The 25,785-nt window shown below is 32.4% G+C and overlaps 2 protein-coding genes across 5 annotated transcripts in view; one reads left to right on the top strand and one right to left on the bottom strand.

Moving 5' to 3' along the window:
* PARPBP (PARP1 binding protein) overlaps positions 1-19,874 on the top strand; it is a 55,169-nt gene extending 35,295 nt beyond the window's left edge. For 2 of the 3 annotated variants that reach the window (XM_088797211.1, XM_088797209.1), the window contains 5 exons: positions 1,439-1,622; positions 4,519-4,697; positions 6,728-6,809; positions 17,658-17,793; positions 18,299-18,786. In XM_088797211.1, the coding sequence (XP_088653337.1) occupies positions 1,439-1,622; positions 4,519-4,697; positions 6,728-6,809; positions 17,658-17,793; positions 18,299-18,639 (922 nt within the window). In that variant the 3' untranslated portion in view covers positions 18,640-18,786. Of the gene's footprint in view, positions 1-1,438; positions 1,623-4,518; positions 4,698-6,727; positions 6,810-17,657; positions 17,794-18,298 lie in introns of all 3 variants that reach the window. The other variant, XM_019732082.3, reaches the window with a different exon arrangement.
* Positions 18,811-20,205, bottom strand: PMCH (pro-melanin concentrating hormone). Of its 2 annotated transcripts, XM_019732083.3 has the most exons (3): positions 19,876-20,204; positions 19,324-19,522; positions 18,811-19,052 (listed from the first exon to the last, which is right to left on the bottom strand). In XM_019732083.3, the coding sequence occupies exons 1-3, from the start codon at positions 20,113-20,115 to the stop codon at positions 19,003-19,005; spliced, it is 489 nt and encodes a 162-aa protein (XP_019587642.1). In that variant the 5' UTR covers positions 20,116-20,204; the 3' UTR covers positions 18,811-19,002. The 2 variants fall into 2 exon arrangements, with proteins under 2 accessions (XP_019587642.1, XP_088653342.1); XM_088797216.1 differs by lacking the exon at positions 18,811-19,052 and having other exon boundaries at positions 19,316-19,522; positions 19,876-20,205.
* Between the last annotated feature and the right edge of the window lie 5,580 nt (positions 20,206-25,785).

The following is a 25,785-nucleotide window of genomic DNA, read 5'->3' as shown; positions in this document are numbered from 1 at the left end:
ATTAATCATTCCTTATGTGTGATACGAAGATTATCACACAGAAGAACTGGTAATATGAAGATTAGTAAAATAGAGTTCCTTTCTCAAAGAGTTAATTTGTTCCTGAAATGTTTCCAAAGCTTGTCTAATCATAAGAATCAATTGTGGCACTTTTAAAACAATGCAACCATTCAATGTCCTTCTCTGAAGATTGTGATTCAAATAGGGTGGGGTCTGGAGTTGATCTTTAAACAAATACTGAATATGTTTCTGATGAGCAGGCAAACGTGGGAGACACTGGCCTCATATACTACCATACATAAGTCTCTCTGCAATCTTTTTTGTAACTTTCCTTCTCTGTTTGGACCAGCTACTGAAATGTGAGCAGTTGTATTTCCAATGATTGTCAGGGAACCTGGCTTGTTCCCTTAAACGTAAAGCCTGGCAATGAGGCAGTGAGGATGACTTCAGTTCATCATTTCCTTTATGCCACTAGAACATTCCCAGAGAGGTTAAATCGCATACCCAAGGTAGAAAGTAGAGGAGCTGCCACCTGTGCTCAGGCACTCTGCCTGCACACTCAGACCACACCATCCTCTCCTGGGGCACTGTGCAGCCTTCCCAGGCACTCCTCGAGATATGGAGATCACACAAGTTCCAAAAAAACCCCACTTCTATTGTTGGACGCCTCTAATTTCTTGGTGTCATGGACCCGAATCCTTCCTTCTCTGTTTCTCACATTGGTTTTCTGTCTGCCTTCCAGAGCAGGAACTGCAACCCAATCATTCAGGTTCAGGCTAGCACAAAGAAACAATGGAGCTCAGGGTTTTTAAGACGCTTGTCTGCTGGCCGTCGTCGGTTCAGTCTTTGGTTGGCTTTCCATCAGTACTAACCAGCGTCAATATTAACTAGCTTAATTTCTTCTTCCATATAATAACCCTTATCATATTGTAAAGTGATGTCATGCATTTCAGGTCAGTCTCCTTCCTAGCCCAGAACAGTGTGTGTTCTTAGACACACTAGTTAACCATTTTGAGACTCACTGTTCTCATCTGTGACTTAAGGGTAATAATACTTTTCGAATTGGTTTCAACATTAAAGTGATGTAGGATTCTAGATATTCAATGAAAGTAGTTGTTTTCTTACCTTAGTTGTAGCTAAAGGTACATTGTGTGTATATAACTCCATCTGATCTATATCATATATCATATATCACTAAGGTTTTAAATTAAGGAAGAAGTAAGTTACCTTGTTGAAATGACTCGCTTTTAGAAAAACTTTACTTTGGCTTCTAAATGTTCTCATCCGTTTCTTAAATGTGCTAATGTTTGATTTATAAGATCAAAGCCATGGTTTTTGAAAAGGGTTGATTAACTCTGAGGATTATATTTTCAAGCTTACGAGCATACTGTCATTTCTAATACCGTTGTGACAAAGGCAATCTTATGTCTATTTTCAGCATTGCAGGGAGTCGGATACTCTCAGTGATAAAGATGCAGTTGATTAAAGGTCACAACAGCAGGGACCCTTTTTATAAAGCAGTAGAGGAAGTTGCTCAGGATTTGGATTTAAGGATTAAAAATATTATCAGTTCTCAACAAGGAGACGTAGGTGTTTGCACCACTGACATCAGTCCTGCACGGGTAATGAGCTTTTTGTTGTTATTCTCCTGCTAAACAAAACATTTTCTCTTCTACTTGTTGTAGAAATGGTTTGCGATTGCCACTTCAGTCACAAGAATGTGTTTCCTGTGTTATGTTGTTGAAAATTTAAGTTTCTCAATAGGATTATGCAGGATTATGTTCGACTTGGTTAAATCATAGCATCATTGGACCAAATTGTATGTATTAAAGTAGGGCATTGGATATTCTTCAGTATCCCTTTGAGCACTAGAAATTTTTAATTCTTGAGGGATATTTTGTCATATATTTTGTCCCTTTTTGGTCATATTTTTGTCATATTTTTCAATAATTATTCCGATAAAACTATTATGTTTCCATTTACTCAGATATAAAATAAGTGTCCGGTTTTTCTCTGGTTCTGAACCCAGTACTAGGCAGTGTATAGAACTTCAATAGTAGTGCTTTCTATTCAGCAGTTTATTTTTCTTTTATAGAATTTTTTCATCTCCATGATTTCTTATTTTTTACCTCCATTGCCAGCCCACTGCCAACATTCGGAATTTCTCTATACTTAGAAATCTTCTAAGTATATATTTCTACAACATGCCCTTCTTTCTTATTTTTTTTTTACATAGATAATCAAACATCATACAGTATTATAACTATAGTATTAGTTAAAAAATTGACTACCATGTTTTTATTACTACAACACAATTTTAGAGTATTCATCCATTTGTTGCAGTTTAATTATTCAAGTAACAAAAGCCGCTTTTCATTAGGTGTCATTGTGATAACCAGTGTAAAGACTTTTGCTTATTTTTTATTGCTTATTTATTCACAGCTCTTGGGGACTCTTTTTAGCAATTTTTTTTATTAGAATGCATGTTTTTTTGATTAATTTGATGGGGCAGATTCTGGGTTATTGCCCCATGTATCCCATGTGTGTTAACACTTCCTGTGACTAGCTTGGCTCAAATGATAACCAGGTTGTTACTAGAAGTATAAATCAGGAATTGTCACAACTCAAATAATTAAGAGCATCAATCTTTTCCATTTCTTGTCACGAGAAATAAAAGCACAAATGATGTGGATCTTAATTGCATGTTTTCAACCAAATCAGAAATCTTTGAAAAATCCATTCCAGTGATTCGCAATGAAATTAATATTAACAATATGGACTTCTCTGGTTCTGATGAAAAATATATATGTTAAGCACCAGATTGTGATAGGTAATTGGTTAAAATTCCAGTGTGGTTATACATTATAGTTCACCAGTAGCCTGAGTCAGCCAAGTGGTCAAAGGAGGCCAAGACCATGTTGATGAAAGCTGAGGAAAGTTCCCCAGCTATAGTGGATGTCCTAGCAAGGCCAACTTTAATATCTAGGCACACTGTCTAACAACCCTACTGGTTAGGCAATATAATCACCCCTATTTTACCAGTGACTTAACCGAACACATTGAGGTCAAGCAGCTTTCCCAGAGTTCCATAGCACACACTAGTAAGTTGGTATCAAACCCAGCCAGAAATGCCTGCAGAGTTAGTGCTTACACATAGCTTTATATAATATTATGTTATGATATATTTTCCCTTATTCTATCTAGTTACTAAATTTTTCCAGCTCTTCCCTTTCAATCTGCTTTTTCTTTATCTCCACTGCTACTATCTTCTTCAGTTCTAAGCTGGACTACTACAGTCTAATTTGTCATCCTGTCTCCAGATGTAATAACATTCTTACCCTGGAATATATTTTACATGTGGCCATCATTCTCCTAAAATCTAAATAGGATCATTTTATTTCCTGGCTTAATAAACCAAGAACTTTTAACTCTGTAACAGACTGCCATAACTTCTTTGCCCGATACACAAAGGTTTCCCAGGCTCATCTCATATAATTTCCTCTCTGTTATCCTGTTGTGTAGTCATATCATGCTACCTTGTCCCTGAAAGTACCATGCTCTCTCCTACCCTTGTGTCTCTCCTCCTCCATGAAGCCATCCTTGATTCTAGGGTAAATTGATCACTACCTTTTGTGTGCTCCCACTGCACTGTGTATACATTCTGTTAGAAATAGCACTTAACACTCTGTAATGCAATTATTGATTACTTATTAATTTTATCCAGGAGACTGTGGGTTCCTTCAGACAGTGGTTTTTACCTTTGTAGCCTTAGCTTCAAACACACTGCTTGGGATTTTTAGTAGGTACCCTGTTTCCCCAAAAATAAGACCTAGCCAGACAATCAGCTCTAATGCTTTTGGAGCAAAATTTAATATAAGACCTGGTATATATTATATTATATTATATTATATTATATTATATTATATTATATTATATTATATTATATTATATTCTGCCTGGTCTTATAATAAGACTGGGTCTTATATAAATTTTTGCTCCAAAAGACGCGTTAAAGCTGATTGTCCGGCTAGGTCTTATTTTCAGGGAAACACGGTACTTATCCTGAATGAATGAATGTCAACTAGTTTTTCAATTTTGTATATGAGTAGATATTTACAGCTATCTGTGGGGTTGGTATTCAGATCACTAGAACCCCATCTCTTTGGTAATAAAGAAAAAATACACAGAGAGATTATGTCATAAGGCTGAGGTCACATAGCTAGACAGGAGCTAAATTTTCTGTCTTAGAACCTAATGTTATTTTGACCAGAACTTAATTGTCATTCTTTGATGATAACTATTTTTCTTATTCTTTTGTGCTTCTGGTAGTTGATAAGATTGATTTTTGTATGGCTTGAGGGAGAAATACATACCTTAAAGCCACTTCTCATGGCTGATTTTTTATTACTTAAACAACAGAGGAGGAAGGAGAACAGTGGCACATGAAATGGAAAAGAGTGACTGATTGACCCAGCTGGGGTGATTATAACGTTTTCTTAAAATTATTTTTTGTTCTAGCCAAAATCTTATGCCATAAACCATGGCACAGCATACTGTGGCAGAGATACTGTGAAAACTTTACTAGTTCTTTTGGATGAAGAAGCAGCCAGGGCTCCTACCAAAAACAAAGCAGAGCTTTTATATAACGATGAAAGCACAAGTCATCACAATGGAACTTCTATTCTTACACTTTTCAGGTAAGTAATGTGGAAGTTATATGTATGTGAATGTTAATTCTAGCCTATAAAGGGAACTTTTGAATAAGCACCTCATTGATTGTAAAAGAAATACATGCTATGGTAGGAAGCTTGGAGACTACAGAAAAGTATGAAGAGAGAAAATAAAAGTTAGAAAGAGTTTGCACATTTGAATGTGAGGAAGTTCTATACAAAAAGGTAGTATTGTGTGTGAGTACGACAGGTGTTTTTTGTTTTTGTTTTTTTGTTCTTGTTCTTGTTTTTCGCTTTGGAAATATTTAGTTGCTTTGCTATGTGTGTCAAGAGCTTTGCTAAATGCTTTCACTTATGTTATCTCAGCCCTCATAACAACTGTTTTAATAGTATCCTCACTTTATAAGTGAGGAATTAGAGAGTTGAGAGAGATATTAAGTAATTTGCCCAAGAGAGCTAAGTTAGCAAGTAGCAAAGATGTCTTTCTCTAAAGCCCGAGGTCTCTGTTCCAAGGATTGTGGTCTTCTGCCTGAGAAAAGGAGAGAGCAAAACACCCAGCTTATATTGGAATTGACATTTACCGGTTCCTTCTCACATTATAAAGAAAAATACGCACTAAATTAGTGTTGGTATTCTGTGCAAGACATTGATACTCTCCAGTTTTAACAACAGTTAGGTCAGAATTGAGGAGGTCGATGATATTTTTAATTAACGAGCATTCATTTATAACAACAATAAAAATTTTAGAGCAACCACTTTATATTTAGTACATTGTGGAGAATTTTTACATAGTCAGCCTACCATTTGATCTTCCCTGTTTTCTGCTTGAGCTACATTTTAGAAATCTAATTTTAGTCTAAAATTGTTCATGTGCATCCATGATTACTTCATGTACTGTCTCTCCTGTGCCTCACTATCTTTTCTCTTTAAAGGGAAACTTCAATGGTTTATCATTTAGTGTTGTCCTCTGATTCCTTTAAATCTCACCTGCTTCACCGGCTTTCCATGATTATTCTTTTATATCTGCGAGTAATACAATTCTTCCATATTCTACATTAAAAATACCCAAATATTTTCCTAACAGTGGAAATTTATTTTATCAATGATTAACTTGTACCCTGTGTTAGAATCTTAGAAAAGAGTATAAAGAAAATGAATCTTTGTTTTTTCTCCTTTTATCTTCTGTTTAATGGAGTCTACTTTTAGGTAGAAATATAAATGATATAAGTTTTCGCTAAGATTTAACTCTACCATTTTCTTAGAGAAAGTCATTTTGTGTCTATAGAGTTTTTTCAAAATTAATCCCCACATCCATTTTAGAGAGACATTTTTCTGTATTCGATCACGTGACCAAATAGATTTCAATGGTTTACAGTTACCTTGGCACTTCCTTTTTTCATTGTGCAACAACTAACCAGTCCATGGTAAAGTAAATTTTGGATGGTCTGCATTGACATGATAAAATTAAGGAAAATGTGGTGTATGAATATATGCCAATGTAAGGTTATAAACTAGTCTTTCTTAGAATAGACTGTCCTTTATTTTTATATAATGGTCTTTTGACTTGAAGGGGTTGTGGCTCTGTTGAGCTGAAAAGGGATTTATCGAGGAATCCATGTTCGTCTGGCCCCTGAGCTCCAGCATCTTCTCCATTGTGCCCTCTCTGACCCTCCTTATAAACTATGTTTTTCTCCTTTGACTTCCTCTGTTATGGCACTTGTTCCTTTTTATTTTGAATTTTAGTTAGGTAGATATTTTGTTTTCCTTTCTTAGACTTCAGAATGCCTTAATTAGGACTGATGAGTGAAGGAACTTTATACCTTTCACAAAAAGTATTTTACATATAGTAGAAGCTCAATTATTTAGTGACTGAATTAATTGGTAAATTATTAACATTTAGAACTGTTAGAATAAGAATACTGATGTTTTTAATATAGTATTATAAACAACTAGATTCAGTTGTTTTTTATTCTCTAACTGCTTTTGGATAGGGGAAGGGTAGAAACTAGCTTAAAAGCTACTTTGGTTTATTAAACTTTTGCTGTTTTTGGTCCTAGATCTCCCACACAAGTGAATAATTCATCAGTGAAACCCCTAAGAGAACGCATCCATAAGTCAATGGAAGAGAAAACACTTAAGGTACAATTTAATGTAGTGCTATGAAAATGATAAAAATTGTTTTATTTTTAGAAGAGATAAATATATAAAGCTGAACTGGTTGTTGTAAATATTCATTGTACACGGAACAACAGGAATTAAGTGGAAAATGAGTTATGTCAGTTGACATACAGACACTTTTCTTTTATATAATCTTGGCTAATCTGTCTCTGACTTATTCAGTCCACTGGGTCTAAAAGGGAAAGGAATGAACACCTGCTATGATAAGTGTTCAATAAATATCTGTTCAGTGAATGAAGGGGGAAATAAAAGTGTTTTCTCATTTACATTTCTAACATCTTAAACTGAATCTTCAGAGACTATATAATTTCAGTTTTGTTCCTGTCTGAAGATGGCAAAATATAATTAATTGTAGATTGAGACAAGGAGAACATTTGACATTGTTCATTGACAAGAGCTGTTCTTTATATTTTCATTTGGTTTAAATTAAGATTTTCTGTCCTCATTTGAATCATTGGTGCCTAGAAGTAATCAATGATGTGTTTTTCAAGCATTTAAAAATTTTTTGGTCTTATTTTTCAAAATGAAACTCGGTCTTACCTCATTCATTTATTCAACATACGTTTATTAAGTATCTGCTATGTGCCAGGCACTCTTTTGTGGTTGGGGAAGGAATTCATTCATTTGTTGAACAAAATTTTCAAGTAATATTTGTAGCTGTTTTTAAATTATCAAATAACTATTCATCTTGATACAACTTCGAGAACTCTAATTTGTACGCTCTTTTTATTCCCCTTTGGAGAGTTAGTTCCAATTAGCAAAGCTTTCTGTTATTATCTGTTTCATCTACATACCCCAAACCCATTTAGTTTATTTGTATATATTAACAACTCTTGTCTTTCTATTGGTTATTAGTAGTTGCTAGTAATTAATACCTGTGGAATATATCATTGAGTTTTATACACTTTTTCTAATAAAATTTGTCAACTTTTTGTTATATTAACCATAAGTATTTATAATCAAGGCATGAGATTTTTTAAAAAACATCTATTCTTTGGACTTGATTAGAAACAGAAATGTAACATAAATTCTTTAATTTTTTTCCCTGCTATGGATACTGAGAGACTTTAATATTTTCATTTAAAGGTCATTGGGATATTTTGTTAGAACTAAGTAAATCCAAATGAAAATATTTATCTGAAGAAAGAGGTGGTTTTTTTTTTTAGAAATTGGTAAGAGTCAACTACTGTAAAATGTATATTACAAACAAATGTAATGTATAGAGAAATTTAGAAAGTTTTGGGAAGTAGAAGAGAGATTGTCTAATCTAGTCTCATTTACAGATGAGACAAGAATCCTGATAAAGCGCTTTATTCAAGTCTCATAACTACCATTAAATATTTTATGCCAGTGTGCAAAGCTATGGTTAAATACTAATGAGATTATAATTGCATTGCTTTTGTCTTTTAATAGTGGAGTTGGCCTAGTCTACATTGCTCTGAAACTAAATGGCAATAGAAAAACAAAGAAATTGGTGTTTATGATTATATTTTATAGTACAGTACTCTTTATAAAGGAGAAGTGTGAAAATAATTGGTTTAGCCAGGTATACAGCTGAACCATAGCCAGGTAGAGTACTTGTTGCAATAACAAAAAAATGTTGGTAATACTTACTACTAAGTAACTATGGAAAAGTAGTTTAACAGCTTATTACCTTATTATCCTGTTACTTTTGCTCGTTTGGCATACAATTTTTTTTTTTTTTTGTCATGGAAAGAACATATGATCTACACTTGAAATATTGTCTTGGAAAGAACACTTGAAAGGTAGAAAATATTAGGGAACTTAGAATTTCATGTAGATGATACTTGATTGTGAAATATCCATGGCATTATTATGTGGGGCAAATTAACTTTACTTAGATTTTTGTTTCCTCATTTATAAGTAGAAATAGATATTCCTCTGAATATAAAATCCTATGAAACCATTATGGAAAGTATTTATTAACATATTCATTTTAAGTCCTCAACTTTAATGTCCTACTGTAGCTTACTTGTCTGTTATCGTCAAATAAATTTTCCAGTGTGGGAAATCAGAAATTTCTTCCAGACCTTCATGGTTTTGATAGGAACCTTTAGAGAATGTTTTCTCCCCATTTTACCCCCAATTTCCAAGCAATTTATACAAGTACCCTTATACCTTTTTATTAAGATTTTTCCAGGAAATATCTCTGTAAATTAATTTGTTTTATTCCTTTCCACCTTAGTTTAAAGCAGCTGAAAGGTCATATGTATATAGGTCTTTTCTTTATTTGGAATCTAATATTTCCCCCTATATTATATTGTATGTCAGAATAATCATCAGCATTAATTGACTTAATGACTTGTGAGCTGATCAGGAAAATATTGGATCTTTAAAACATGGAGTAGTTGGGATGGTGAAAATTAGGATTTAGATAGTGTAAAAAAAAAATAGACTGCTATAACTGTGATGCTTGTTTTAACAATTATTTTTCAGTAACAGTTGACATACAATATTGTATTAGTTTCAGGTGTACAACATGTTACTTTTGTAAGCAGCCGGGCAGTCCAGTGCTCATGGTGTTAGAAAATTCTTCATTCGATATCCAAGTTTAACCTTTAGGATATTAGAAAACTTAGAGTATATCGAAATTAAAATGGTGGACTGAGTTCAACTCATAGAATTTCCCTCCCCTCGAAATGATACTTAAAGTGAGTACAAAATAGTAAAAGCTAGCAAAAATATTCAACAGCAAACAACAGAGAAAATGTAATTAGATACAATAAACTTCAAAAACTGTGGCGTTGGAAAGAAACTGAAGATTTCAGAGTGAAGAAGCATTGCCTGACTTAGTGACTTAATCTAGCTCCATTCCCCAGATACTGTACTAGTGAGTTGACAAAATCCTGAGAATTATCACCAATATTTCCAAAACTGAGAAGCCAACTAAGTATATGTGTTCTTGTTTTATTTTTTCTTTCTTGTCAGAGAAATAGAAGTAGCAACTGGATAGTAATGTGGATAAAATGTGGAAAATTAACCCTGGGGCTTACACACTTTCAAGGGTATACAAGTGAAGGCTCTAGTGCTGCGTACTGAATTGGGGAAATTATGCAAATGATCTCCTTCCATTTGAATGAAATACAATCCCTCAGTAGGGGAGTGAACTGTCTTATAATATACATAATGCATAATAAATTCTTAGAAGAGAGCACAGAACCCAGAAATTTTTCAAACTACTTATCTCCTCAGCTAAATAGTACTTCAGCCTCTATTATTCCTCAGGCTACAGAAAAATGAGGGATAACAATGTATGTAGTCTTGAAAGTGTAACTGATGAAAAAATAAAATGCTCTCAGATAAGGAGAGAACCGGATCAAGAAATCGCTCAAAGATTTGGAGGCTTCTGTTTCTAATTGGGATATAGTAGAATACCATTTCTGCTATAGAAACAAAATAAAAGGCAGATAAATTGGGGAAAATATATTTTAGAGACATAGGAAAGCTACCATGTTTCCCCCGAAAATAAGACCTAGCAGGACCATCAGCTGTAATGCATCTTTTGGAACAAAAATTAATATAAGACCCGATCTTATTTTAATATAATGTATGATATAATTGACTATAATAGACAAGTAAGCTACAGTAGGACATTTAAACTTGAGCACTTAAAATGAATATGTTAACAAATACTTTCCATAAGGTGTTCATAGGATTTTATATTCAGAGGAATATCTATTTCTACTTATAAATGAGGAAACAAAAATCTGTAAGACCGGGTTTTATATAATATAATATAATATAATATAATATAATATAATATAATATAATTAATATAATTAATATAATTAATATAATTAATATAATTAATATAATTAATATAATTAATATAATTAATATAATTAATATAATTAATATAATATAATACAATATAATACCGGGTCTTATATTAATTTTTGCCCCAAAAGATGCATTAGAGCTGATGGTCTGGCTAGGTCTTATTTTCAGGAAAACACGGTATGTAAGCAAAGCACTGTAAATTAACTAAAAATCTTAGGGGGCGGTGGTAAAGTTCTTCTGAGGTGAGCAGTCTATTTTCTTCCTAAGGATTGTTTGCCAGTTTTGGGTGTGAGCTGAGGATTGGTGTTGGTCCATGTAAAGGAACTCTCCTAAGGAAAAGAGGAACCAACAGAGACTTTAGCTGTCTCAAGGGGTTGGCAACAATTTGGAAGCTTCAGGAGCCCTGAACGCACACTTATTTTTACCTATGCTGAACTTTGGAGCTGAGTGGAAGGCTACGGAGCTTCAATCCAGTGTATTAACAGCACCTGTGGTCTTGAGGTACCATGTTTCCCCGAAAATAAGACCTAGCCAGCCCATCAGCTCTAATGCGTCTTTTGGAGCAAAAATTAAAATAAGACTAGGTCTTATTATACTATAATATAAGACCAGGAATAATATAATATAATATAATTAATATAATATAATATAATATAATATAATATAATATAATATAATATAATATAACCGGGTATTATTTTACTATAAGACCGAGTCTTATATAATATAATATAGTATAACATAACATAACATAACATCACGTAACATAACATAACACATAAGACTGGGTCTTATATTAATTTTTGCTCCAAAAGACGCATTTAGAGCTGATGGTCTGGCTAGGTCTTATTTTCAGGGAAACATGGTACGTATTTAGAAGACAGGCTTTGCTTGAGGAGTGGGACCTGCCTGAAACATATGGCTGGCTGCTTCTCAAGATATTTGCTACGTTTGGAAATGAAGTGAGATGGGATGCTAAAGAGCACAATGGAAAAACTTCCGAAGGGCAGACTGAATCCCCCACACTTTCAGGTCAGAAGTGACAGAGATACACAAGGCTCTCGGTTAAAAGCCTGGGAAGGACATTCCTGAGGAAGAAATAGGAGCCAGAAGTCAAATATGAGTTATGACAACAGCAACCCAGGTCTAACCCAGCTCAGTCCCTGACTGCATTGAGGTTATCAGCCCTTCACTGTGTCTGCCTAACAGGGACAAGGGAAAACTCTTCTTGATAGAAGACTCTTCATCTACAGTTTCTTTATACACAATATCCAGCATGAAATAAAATATACTGAACATGAAAAGAATAAGGAAGGTTTGCCCTTTAATCAAGAGAAAAAACTAACAATAGAGGCAGACTCACAAATGATCCAGATATTAGAATTAGGTGACAAGGAGTTAAAATTTTTTCAATATGTAGAAGTAATTAGAGGAAAAAAATGGGGAAAATAGATTAAAAATTGGGGAATTCCAACAGAGAATTAAAATCTATAAAACAGAACCAAATAGACATTCCAGAACTGTAAAAACATCATCTAAAATCACAAACTCATTAGATGAGTTTAATAGTAGACTAGACATAGCATTCGGTAGCATAAGTGGACTTGAAGTTAAGTCATTAGAAATATCTCCAAATTAAAGCAAAGAGAATAAAGAATAAACAAAAGAGAAGAGCACGACACAGAGAAAAAGTCTAACATTTGCCTACTTGGAGTCCCAGAACGAGAGGAGAAAATAGGATGGAAACAATATTTGAAGATATAATGATTGTAATTTTTTTCCAAAGCTTAATTGGTCCTTTCACATCAGGTAGTAGTTAGAAGACATGGGGAACAGATGCAGGGTTTCCTTTACTAATACAAAGTTGCATGTGGGTTGCAATATTCTGGACCCAGAAAACAAAATAATGCCCCAGAGTCCTTTGAGAGTTCATTTGCTGCACATGAAAGTGCCATAGGACATAGATTATAAAGCTTTGTTCTAAACCAGTGCTCTCCCAATAGAATTTTCTATGGAAATATTCTGTATTTGTGCTGTCTAATACTGTAAGTGCCAGTTACATTTGCCTATTGAATATGGCTACTGCAATTGAGAAACTGGATTTTTAATTTTAATTAATTAACTACATGTGGCTAGCATATTAAATAGTTGCAGTTCTAGTGGATTAGAGATTCAATAACTAGAGACCCATAATGAATAGAGGAAATGGCGCTCTGACCATGAGAAACTAGAATAAATAGGATTTAAATAGGGAGAGAGAATGGAAGAGAGCATTTCAGGCTGAGCAAATAACCTGATGAAAATATTAGATTACCTTACTAGTATAAAGTGACTGTGTATTGGGTAGTTGTACAAAATAAGTGAATAAATAATGTAGGGCAAGGTTAAGGAAAGTGTGGCTTTTGTGGTTTTAAGGAACAGTTATTTTTTGTAAAGCTTATTGTAAGGATAGGTACATTGAAACCAGAGAAAGGCGGAATATTTAAGAACTTGAAAGGAACGGTGGATATAATGGAGCTTAAGGACTTCAGCTGTTTGGTTCTCTATGCTTATATGTGATTTAGCTTTTCTCTGCATGTATACTTCTCTCATTTCTATACCAAATTGGTCTCAAGACTTTACTGATCTGAGTAGTTTACTCTGTACGTGTTTTTCTGTCTCAAAGCTTTTGTTCTTACAGTGACTTAGCTATTCTTTGCCAGTCTACTTCTCTCTGTCTCATGTGGTTTCCTTTCTCTCTATTAAAGAGTAGAATATGATTATGTACGTCTTTTTCTACCTCCAAACTTTTGCTTACTCATGTTTCTGTTTCCTCATACCATCCACTTGAATACACTGGTTATAGTCTGTTATAGTTTTACTTAATTCATTCAACAAACATGTATTAAATGCCTCCTGGATACCAGGCTATCTCTAGGCACTTGATAGCCTAGTGGATCATTTGATATATTTATAAATTCATATGCCATGAGGATAGCAAATCTCTGTTCTTTTGGAAATATGATAATGTATTAATAAGAATGAAAAGATAAATTTAGAATATTTATTTTTAATTATGTATTTAATAGGTACGTTGAGAATAATTTCTGTTTTCAAACTTGTTGATCTATTTTTCAGTATAACGGGGGCTTAGAACTTTGATTTTCTTATGAATACAGCTAACTCTGAGACTGTCTATGACTTTTCAATATTTTTGACTCATTCGTCTTAATTTAACTGGAGTCAAGCTTTCCTATGTGAAGTACTATTTTCCTCAAACTGGGAACCTACTAATAATTTCAATTTAAAAAGAGCTTGTGGCAAAGGACTTTTCCAATTCTTGGCAAGTTTGAAGTTCATTGCAATTTTACTGTGGATAGAAATCTTTCCAAAAGGGGGGAGATCTCTCTACAAAGGAAAACTTTCAGTCCTTTTCTCTCATGTGACTTGAACATAAAATGATTTTAACAGCCATGTATGAATCTGGACATTATTCTTAGTTGTTTAGTACTTCAAAAGCACTTTCAAGAGGGAATTGTTTTGCTTATTTGTGATTCCAAATCAAATACACAGAGAGATTTGGAAGATTTGCAACAGGAAGTAATCTCAATTCTATGTAGCCACTAATCTTGTGCAGAAAAATTCAACTTTTATGAACAAAGGAAAAGCATTCTTTTTTAAGTTATAAATACAAGCCAATGTAGCTTGTATTGTTTTAATAACTAAAATGAAGACGCTGATTATAAGTTCATTTTTTGAGCTGCATTCCTAGAATCATTTTAGAGTTGGCCTGGTTCTGAGAAACTAATTCAACAGATTTCTTTATAGAAATACTGTCATCCTATATGTTATTACATTAATAATTGCATAGTATCTACATAGATCTCTAGAGTTTATATAGTCCTTTCATGTTTTTAACTTCATTTAATCCTGACAATTTTGTGAGATAAATTTATTCCCATTTATGTGTGGATAAGTGAGAAGTTTAGAGGTTTACCCAAGGTCATCTAATTAATAAGTGATAGGGCCACTATTAGAAGCCAGCTGTTTTGACTGCAAATCTGGTACCTTTCCTATCACGTTGCTTTCTGTGCTGATTTCTTAGCTGGACATTATATTGGTGACTCCAGTCAAGTTCACAATCAATTGAAACCTCTAACTCTCTTTCATATGTTGTTTTTAAGTGAGGTTCTCCTCATCCAGTACATCTGTAACTGATATTTTGAACTTAAATACAGAACTTTGTTTATCCTTATTCATTTTCATCTTATTGTTTTCTACTTATGGTTCTAGCCTTCTGAGATCTTTTCAATCTTGATTTTGTTATCCAATTTATTTATTATTCCTTCCAGCTGTGTGTCAACAGTAAATTTTATAAGTAGAATGTCTTTGTGATTATAGGAGCCATCCTAGTATTCTCTTTAGTATACTGTATGTCTGTCACATAGTTGGAATTTAATAAGCGCAAATTAATAGAAAATAAATTTTTATATAGGGTAGGGAAAAGAAAACCCATATATAATCTTTTATAAAAGAAGAAAATACCCTTAAGATAACCACTCTCATTTCTTTTGGACATAAGTATTCCAAGATTACCATAAAACTATGGTTTGATATGTTTATAAATAATATTTTTTCATGTTAAGTAAATTGGTTAACTCTTTTCCTTTCATACCTGAACCTATTCTCAGTATTTTAAGTATCTATTGCCTTTTAACTCTAGTTTTTCTGAAATTGCCCTGCTGTCATTAAGGGCTGGAGAATTTCTCAATGGGGGGCCTGAAGGGAGGAAATCTAGTTATAAGAAGAGCTGTGGCACTTATTTTGTGACTATATTTACATAGCAAAGAAAGGTTTTTACTTAGATATGTTAAAAATTAATAAAAGTAACACAGCTTTCTAAAGAAATTTTTGTTCATGCTAACCATGAGATTGAGAAAACATCGATTAGCTGTACTAAATAGTATAATTATTGTATTTTTATTTAAAGTGTTTTATGGAAGGTTCTGATGAAGAGTTTGTGGTGGGAGGCCACCCATCAGTGTCTGGTTACTATGGGCGTGATCCTAGCCAACCACTCAGCAGCATTCATTTGCTTTCATGGGCGTACCATACTCTTTATAACTCTTCATAAGCAATAACTTTATAATTCTCTAAAGCAATAATAATTTTGGTGAAACAAAAGAAAAATTGTGTAAAAAGATAATGTCAACAGTTCTGGTTTTGCATGTGGAAATAAAAGTTTTTAGATGACATTCCTACAGTAATGGTGTGATGTAATATAAAGTTCATTTTATTAACAAAATTCATTGACTGGCTTTGTCAATTGCTTTAATTCTGTATTTGTGGAATGAATAAAGCCCAGAAAAGGCTAGTTAAAACTCAGTTATATTTTAGGGCATCTCATGATGGAAACTATATAATAGTAGTTGCATTTGTGTGCATTCATGAAGATGTGAGGTTGTCATTCCATCCATTATTATGCCTACTCTGTTTGACTTTTTAAAAAAATAGTTTTGATCTTTTACATTTTCGCATTTTTTTTTCAATTTTGTGTATTTTTGTGTCTGAATGGAAGATAAACTCCAGTGGTCTAATCCTCAAGCAAATTAAACATAATTTTTAGTGATTTGGGAACTGGAGGCTCTCATAGATGTCATTAGTGAGACAGATATAACGTTTGTCACCCTGAGAAAATCTGCTTTTTGAAGCAGTTGGACCAGAGAAAATTCTAATTGTTTTTCTAAACCATATCAGTGGATTTACTGCCATTATCTTTGCAAATATCTGAATAGGTTAATACATTATGTAATATATGTGATATATAAATATACACATATATGTGTATATTTATATATCACATATATTATATCATATATATGATATATATTTATATATATATTTCTATATCATATATATTATGTCTTATATATGATATATAAATATATATGTATATCATATATATAAGATAATATATAACTACTGAATATATAATATAAAGTCATGCTGTTTTAGACTTCATGAACTATATCAATAAATGTTCTGTAACTAATCTTCAGCATAATATAGTTATACTTTGAAGTGTTAGTCCTTTTTATTTAATCATTTAATCATTTATTATTTGAAATTTAAACTTTGTCTACTTCTGTGAAGGATTTATAGCTAGCATTACTACATATCAGCTGTAATTGTTGAAATTTGCATTATCTGTATAGATTACTTTGTTCTGAAATTAATTTCTATCCCCCAAACAGCTACTGGTTTTATGTTTGCAGAACACATTTCCAAAACTACTTTCTAATTTTTCTCCTTTTCATGTTTGAAGATAAATGCAAGAGTATGTTTTAAATAGTCACCCATTAAATTACATGGTCAACTTTTCCTAGAATGATTTATTTGAATCATCTTTCTTATTTTCCTAAATATTCCAAGTTTTTAATCAGTAATGTCTTTCACTCACCATTTTGTTGACTCTTTCAGTTTATTTCTTTGATAGTTTTCTATTTTTGTTTCTTTTGCCCTCTCTTAGTTCTCTTTTTCATCTGAGCATTTCTCTCTTCCTCAATTTCTCTAATTTCTTGAATTTCATGTGTGTGTGTTTTTTTTCCCCTAAAAGAGTTATACTCTGTAACTTTTAGGAGGAAGAACTGTATTTTTCTAGGATTATGTATATCATGTATATTATCATTAAACTTATAAAACTCATTTTCTAAAGCAGCTCAGACACAGGAGTGTGTTAAAAAGTCCTCTGAAGAGTCTAAAATTGATCTTCTTAAATTGTTACAAAAATATGAAAAATATACATAAAATAGGTATTACTAAAATGAATAAAAATGCTAGTTGTAGCAATGAATATGAATTTGCAAACTTTGAAACATCAATGGTTAAATGTTCCCAATGAATAATGGACTTTTTAAGGGAAATTTTTCTGATACCGTCATTACTATAGAGTATATTTCTATCTAGATGAAAAAATAAATAAAAATAAAGAATAAATTGCATATTTTCTTTTTTTCTTCCTATTACCAGATGAAGCAAACCTTAATTAGATCCCAGTTTTCTTGTACTTATAAAGATGACTGCCTGATAAGCACGAATACATGGAATAATGTTAATTCCTCATCAAAGCCATTGTGTGTTCCTCACATGGAAAATGACTGTTCTGGTAACTGACCTTATTGAACAATTAAATAACATTAATTCTAGTGTACTAATTGATTTTACAAAACTTAAGTGAAACTAGATTGTTTTTTGCAAAGTGTAAAATGTGAAATGTAAAGGTGTATATCTTCAAAGATGGGTTTATTTAAAAAATTAAGTACAAATTTATAGATAGGAATAGGACACAGTTTGATTTAACTAAATGTATTTAAGAAATAACTTGTAGCATTTAAGGATTAAATGTCATACATTCAAACAAAGCAAGTATTTGTTGTTTGTGGGGATGAAAAGTGATATGGTAAAATGAAAAGTAATGTGATAGTAATGTAGTGTATTTGTTAATCATGTAATTTATTGTATTATTTGTACATTTTATGCAATGTACAAATGATTATGCAAATCATACATTTTTTAAATTCTTTAGCCGTTTTTAAAGTTTATGTAAAATTCTCATGTGTAATAATACTAAATATTATATAATTCCTTCCTCTTTTCATCTTGCATAACAGAAGGTGTAAATTCATCTGTTGGAAGACCAACAATTGGAACAAGTTCTGGAAATGTTCATCTGGACAGAAGTAAAAATGAAAAAGTAGAAAGAAAATCAACTAGTCAGGCAGGAAAGAAAAGCTCAAAAAGGAAACAGGTGGATTTAGATGATGAAAATATTCTCTGTGATAGTGGAAATGAGCCACCTCGACATAAAAATGTTCAGATACCTAAGACATCAAACGATTTGCAGAATAAATTGGATGGCAAACTAACTAGAGTGGCAAAAAGCAACAAGTGTACCGCCAAGAACAAACTGATTACTGGCCAGACAAAGTTAACTCAGTTTTTTAGACTATGAATTTGTCTTTTATGTGCTTCAGATTTATGTACATACATAAACCGTTCACCAAAGACATTACTTAATTTTTAAGAGATCAAGGTGTAAATTATGATGCTTTATTATTTTGGTCTGGAGTGTATGTAAGGTTAGTATGTTAAGCTTTGTTTAAAAAATACTACTAAGTCATAATTATGCAGAATATTCACAAAGTTTAATGCACAGATAAAGCATATCATTTAGGTTACTGATAGCTCTTAATACTATTTTCATTAAAACAGACATTTAAAATAATGCAAGTCATAGTAGCATTAAGGGCTTTCCCCCCACAGGCAATTAAATGATTTTGTTTTCTTCTGAAAAGATGACGTGGACCAGCAGGTATCAGACTTGCCAACACGGTCGATAGACTCTTCCCAGCATACACCTGAGCACTAATGGAAAAACAAAAAAGTTTAAATTGTTTAAAGGACTGCTGTCATCACACAAAATTTATCAGAAATAAAAGAATGGATCTAGTATAGCTAATTCTGAGTAAATCAAAATTATAATACTAATAAATGCTTTTTAATCCCACATATTTGACAGGGATCACATATCAAGTGTCACTGAACCATGGTCTTACTTAATTTTGTTATGATTGGATCCAAACTCAGTTAAACTCTGTATTAAGATATAAGAATTGAATTTGAAAAGACTACTCACTGTCAAAATCTCTCCTTCCTATAGGAAATTTAGCTGAGTTTTCTTCATCCCCCATTTCTCTCTTTTCTTGTGTTGATTCAGTATTCTGAACTCCATTCTCAGCTGGAAAAGCTACAGATCCTTTCAGAGCAAGATAAGGTTTTATAGCCAGATTCAGTGGCAGACCATTATTTAGGAAATTATGTTTGGATCCTGCACTCTGTAAAGAAAAGGTTGATTTGTGTTTTACTGTCTTATTGGGAATGGTAATATAATACAATAGCATGATATTCTTATTGATCAATACAGAGATGCTCCATACCATTTTGCCTTTAAAAAAATACTTCGATACACATTTGGTTTTTTATTTTTTGGCGGGGGGGAACTTTTGGATAAGAGTTGTTGTCCAGGATGAAAGAACAACCTGGTATATATGAAATTTCATCAATTGTCCTAATGCATATTGTGACTATTTGCACATATTTCTGTTTATAAAAGTACTGACTTTTATATGATTCATAAAAATCATTCAAATATACATTAAAATAAAGGATAAGTCATATTGCCACTTACCTTTGAATTTTTGTTTTCCTCATCGTTCATGAAACTGCCCTCATCATTTTTATATTGTTCCAGGGAAGGAGCAACGACTGATTTTTCTGCAGTATCTTCCTTCTGAAAGGCTTTCCCCAGCCTAAATGTATTAAATACCATGTCATCTTCTAAATTTCTTATGGACTTTGATGCTGAAAGGAAAATGCCTTGAGAAAGCAAAGAAAAAGTTAGTATTAATAGGTAGGAAGAGAGACTCATTTTTGCTGTTCTTAGTTCGATGTTTGCATAGAGGCAAACAAGGATGTGTAAAATGAAGAAAATTCCTCAACCTGCTTCATCAATGATTCCTACCTTTATATATCTTCTAGCTTGAATAGAAAACACTTCAAAGACAGACTCATCATGTCAGAAATGAGTCATCAAATAGGGGCTAACCTTTTGTATAGCTGCTAATACCTTCATTGTTTCGGTTTTAGTGGCATATTGTTTGAGTGTGCATTTTCTCAGAATCTGATTAAGATCCTTGCTAGAATGCTTCCTGTTGAGTAGATTATAGTGTCTTGAAAATGGATTGTTATTAAGGAAGACCACAGGATACCAGGCTCTCCACATTCTTATTGTTTCTTTCCGTATGTTTTCTGATTAAGTAAGATATTAAAACCAAAGTTATTTCACTAAATGGTGATACGGATAAAAGTTTTATTTATTATTAATTCTGGTTAAATTGAAATAATCTTCAAAAAGGATTTTCTTTTATAAATACTTGATCTAGTGTTCAGTGATTAATGGGGATATGGCTGTCAGTGTCAACAAAAAGTCATTGATGTTGTATCTCAAATTGACCTGTCAGATGTGTTTTATCTCTGCATTTACAAAAGGATATTACTGATATTTAGCAATTAATGAATAAGAAATTCATGAAGAGACTATTTATGTGCTCCATAAATATTAATTTTGGAAGATGAGTATGTTGTATGATTTTTAATTAAACATTTCAGAGTTAATTCCGAATCCTGACCCCACCAAGTAAGAGAATACATTCTTGTACATGTATTCTGGTACATATGTGTGAGAGTTTTTCTAGGATATATTTCTAGTAGGTAGTGAATTCCTGGGTCATGGAGTATGTGCATGTTCAACTTTACTGATACCAAAATGTTTACAGAGTAGTAGCAAACAATTTATGCTCCCGCTAGTAGGGTGTGAAAGTTCCCAATGCTTCGCGTCCTAGCCAACTTTAGGGTATCATGTTCTCCTTTAAATTTGTATTTCTCTAATTACCAAAGAGGTTGAGTGTCTTTGCATATGTTTATGAGCCATTTATCTTATCTTTTATGTAAAATGCCTTTCAAACAATATTCCTCCGTTTTCTTTTGGGTCATTTGTCTTTTTCTTATTGATTCATAGGAGTTCTTTATACATCCTGGATATTCTTTGTTAGTTATGTACCCTGAGTTCATTAACATATATCTATATATTCTAAAAGTTTAAATGTTTTGACTTCTTTCACATTTAAATTCTCACTTTTTCTGGAATTTTGTGTATGATATAAGATAGAGATACAATTTTACGTTTTCCAAAAGTCCTTACACATTTCTTGAATAATTCATCCGGTACCCCCGACCCCAATAATCGACAATGCCATCTCTGTAATATATCAGGTTTCTATATATGTGTGAGTCTCTTTCCGAACTCTTTATTCCACTGCCAAATCTTCAGTCTTAATTATAACTTTAAAATAAATTTTGACATCTGGTAGGACGAGGTTCTCAGCCCCCTAGTCACCTATCAGTTTTTCTTCTATAGCAGTTCCTTGGCTATTCCTGTCCATTTCTTTTCCATATAAATCTGAATATCAGCTTTTCAAGTTGTATGAGAAACCTTGATGGGAATTGCATTGGCTCTATAGATAGATTTTGGGAGGGAATTGACAGCCTTAAGATAATTTGTTTTCTTATCCATGAACATGGTACTTTTCCATATTTATTTAGAAATTTAATCTTTTAGTAACATTTTATTGTTTTCTTCATAAAGGTTTTGTATGTCTTTATAGTTTAATTATACTTAAACTCCTTATTTTTAATTATTCTCAATGGTATCTTTTAACAAATTTTGCCTTTTCTAACATTATTGCTGGTTTGTATACATGTAATTTGCTCTTACATGGAAAGTTTACATCTAAACTTTTTAATTCCAATTAGTTTATAGATGTATTACTTCTTTGGGGTTTATCAAGAAGACAATTTACATAAATAATAAAATAATGGCATTTTATTTTCTCCTTGCAAGTCCTTCTGTATTTGTGTGTGTGTGTGTGTGTGTCTATCTTTGTGTGCATATACTTGTACACTGACCAAAACCTCCAGTAAATGTTGGAAATGGAGATAACAGACAGCTTTGCAGAATTACTGATTTTACGGAGAGTGCTTTTAATGTTTCACCATGCTATTGAGCATGCGATTGGCTCTAGGTTTTTTATAGACATTCGTTATAACTTGCAGGATGTTCTCTTCTATTTCTGCCTTATTAATAGTTTTTTTCTTGAATTATTGAATGTTATCGAATACTTTTTCTGTATCTATTAAGATGATCATTATCATTTTTCTCCTTCCTGTAGTAAATGAAATGAACAGATTTTTCTCATGTTAAACCAACCATGTGTTCATGACACAAACCTTTTAAAAGGTTATTGGGTTCAATTTGTTAATATGTGATTTAGTACATTTTGTATTTATTATCATGAATGAGGTTGATTGGTAATTTCCCTTTCTTATATTGCTTTTGTCTGGTTTGGCAATAAGGTTGTACTAGCTTCATAAAATGAACTGAGGGGCAAGGTTTATTCCTTTTCTGTCTTGCAAAAACTATTTGGATTTGATGTTTTCGTGGTGAAATTTTTTAATGTTTAGCTTCTCTCTCTTTTTCAGTTTGTGTTAAGAATTTAAGTTATTGTAGAATTTGTCCATTTCACTTGTTTTCAAATTTGCCAGTATAAAGTTATTAATAATATTGTCTTCCAAATATTTTAAGCCGCACTCCATCTGTACTTGTGTTTAATTCTAATTATGTTTATTTGTGATGTCTTCCTCTCTGCCACTGTCTTTTGATCAGGCTTGCTAGAGGTTGATGAATTTTGTTAGCCATTTCAAAAATCTAACATTTGGCTTTGTTGATCTTCACTGTATATTTTTTCTATTTCACTAATTTCTTCTTTTTATTATGTCTTTACTTTTTCTGAGGTTTATTTTGCTATTTTTCTAACTTTTTAAATTGGAAAGGTTAGTCATAATATTTAGACTTTTTAAAACAAATCAGCATTTAAGGCTATAGGTTTCCTTTTATGTATCATTTTTGCTAACTTCTACAATTTTGATAGGAAGAATATCCAGTGTTCTAAGTTTTTATAAGTTTCACTATTATTTCTTCTTTGACCCATCAATTACTTAGATATTTGTAACATTCCAAATATATGGGAATTGAAATTTTGGGGGAGAGTACCAAGTTCCAACTAACTTGGGTTTTTGTCAGAAATCTTAACATGTACAGTATTTGAAATCTGCCTTAGATACAGTCTTGTGTAATTAAGTATTTTCAACCGTTTTTGATGTACAAATAGCAATTTCATGTGGTTCATCATATAGAAACTTGCCTTGTGGCCTATAAAATTTTTACTTTGCATAAAAAGTTCTATTTATGTTTTAAAGAATATGTATACATTGTTTAGAGCAGGGTTCTATATGTATTCATAAGATGAAACATGCTAATATGTTGTTTAAATCTTCTGTGTCTTATTGATTTCTTGTCTCATGAGCTATCAATTACTAAGAGAGATGTCTGTAAATCTTTTGCTATGATAATAGCCTAGAATCTAATTTGTTGTAGTTCACAATTTTTGCTTTATTTAGTTTTGGCTTATGTTATCGGACATTCTAATTGGAAATTGTTTCATTTTCCTCATAAACCAAACCATGTAAAATGACCTTCTCTAGCTTTAATAATGTGTCTATTACTATCACTTTTTCTGTACCTTTGTGTTTTATTTGTGTCTATTACAAATATATAGCTGAATTTGGAATTTTTAGTTTGACAATCTTTATCTTTTACTTGGCGAGTTTAGTCCGTTTATATTTATTCTGTTTACTTAATTACTGAGATTCAGTGCTACTATCATAGTTTGTGAATTTTATTCTAATGTGTTCCCTTCTCTTGCCCTTTATTGCCTTCTAGTTTATGTTTAAGTTTTCATTCTTTTGAATGTGCCCTAGACATTTTAATAGCATCCTCAGTTCTTTACATTTAAAGTTAACTAGCTTTTTGTCCTCCTCCCAAATATTGTAAAGACCTTAGAATCCTTAACTCTAGTCACCACTATTTCTAATTTATGTTATTATTTTCTAAGATTTAAGTTCTGTCTTGATTTTTTATTGAACAAATTAGAGATTTTTTTATACAGTTACCATTAGTTTTCAGATTTACCTACAAGCTTAACATTTTTTTCTCACCATTGTTTTTTACATCTGAGATCTTTAACAAACATTTATCTTCTTTCTGAAGTACGAGGTGTGATCAAACAATATGGTGAATGTTTAAATAAAAAAATTTAGAACAGTAAAAGACACATTGCCATTAATCTCCCTCAAAATACTCCCCCTCATTTCAAACACATTCATCCCATTGTTCTCACCACTTTCTGAAGCACTTCTGGAAGTCCTCTTTTGTGAGTGTCTTTAGTTGCACTTGTTGTGGCTCCTTCAATGTCCTGAATCATTTTGACTTTGGGGAAGAGCCAGAAGTCACACGGTGCCAGATCCAATTAATAAGGTGGATGAGGACACACCGTGATGTTTTTATTTGACAGGAATTGCCGTACCAGGAGCGATGTGTGACATGGAGCATTGTCATGATGGAGGATGATTTACGGCACATTTTAAAACATCTTCTCTGAACCATAGTTCACATACTGTTTCTAAGTTTCATCGCGCTGTTTCCCATATTGAAGATCCTTGCCTTTCCGTTGGACGGCACTCGGCAGCAGTATTCACTGTATTTTGTGATCACAACAGAAACACTCAGTGTCACACATCACTTCTAGTGTGGCAATTTCTGTCAAATAAAAACATTATGGTATATTCTCATCCACCTTATTCACCGAATCTGGCATCGTATGACTTCTGGCTCTTCTCCAAAGTCAACATGACCATGAAAGGTAAACGTTTTGAATCAATCAGGACATTGAGACAGCTATGACAGTGCAATTAAAGATATGAAAGACAGCTTCTAGAACTGCTTCAGAAAGTGGCAAGAATGATGGTATAAGTATGTTTGAAGCGAGGGGGAGTATTTTGAGGGGGATTAATGGCAATGTGTCTTTTACTATAATAAATTTTTTATAATATAAACATTCACTGTATTTTCTGATCACAGTTCATACATCTTTCTGAAGTATTCTAAGTTAGATGCTAACTTAAGGTCTGTTAGTAATGAACTAAGGTTTGTTTTTTTTAAATTAAATGTATTTTGCTATTCTTGAAAAACAGTTTCAGTGACTATAGTTATTCCGTTGACAATTATTTTTTCTTAGTACTTTATTATTTCAGTTTCTTCTGGTTTTCACTGTTACTGCTGAGAATTCAGCTGTCAGTTTTAATAATGATTCCTTTATAGATAATCTGTATTCTATCTGGCTGCTTTTAAAATCTTCTCTTTGGCTTTGATGTTCTACTTTGATGTTTCACATGATGTGTCTGGATTTCTTTTAATTTATGCTGGCTTGGATTCTTGAATCTGAAGGTTTGTGTTTCTCATGAATTCTGGAAAATTATTAGTTATTATTTCTTTGAATATTGCCTCTTCCCTGTTCTCTATTTCTCATTCTGGAATTCCATATATAGATATATCTATATATAGATATATATGTATGTATATCTA

The sequence above is a fragment of the Rhinolophus sinicus genome, chromosome 1, assembly GCF_057876585.1.
Source record: "Rhinolophus sinicus isolate RSI-liver-muscle chromosome 1, RSI-T2T, whole genome shotgun sequence".
Taxonomy (NCBI): domain Eukaryota; kingdom Metazoa; phylum Chordata; class Mammalia; order Chiroptera; family Rhinolophidae; genus Rhinolophus; species Rhinolophus sinicus.
The sequence above is the reverse complement of the archived record's forward strand: the minus strand, read 5'-3'. Positions and strand labels throughout refer to the sequence as shown.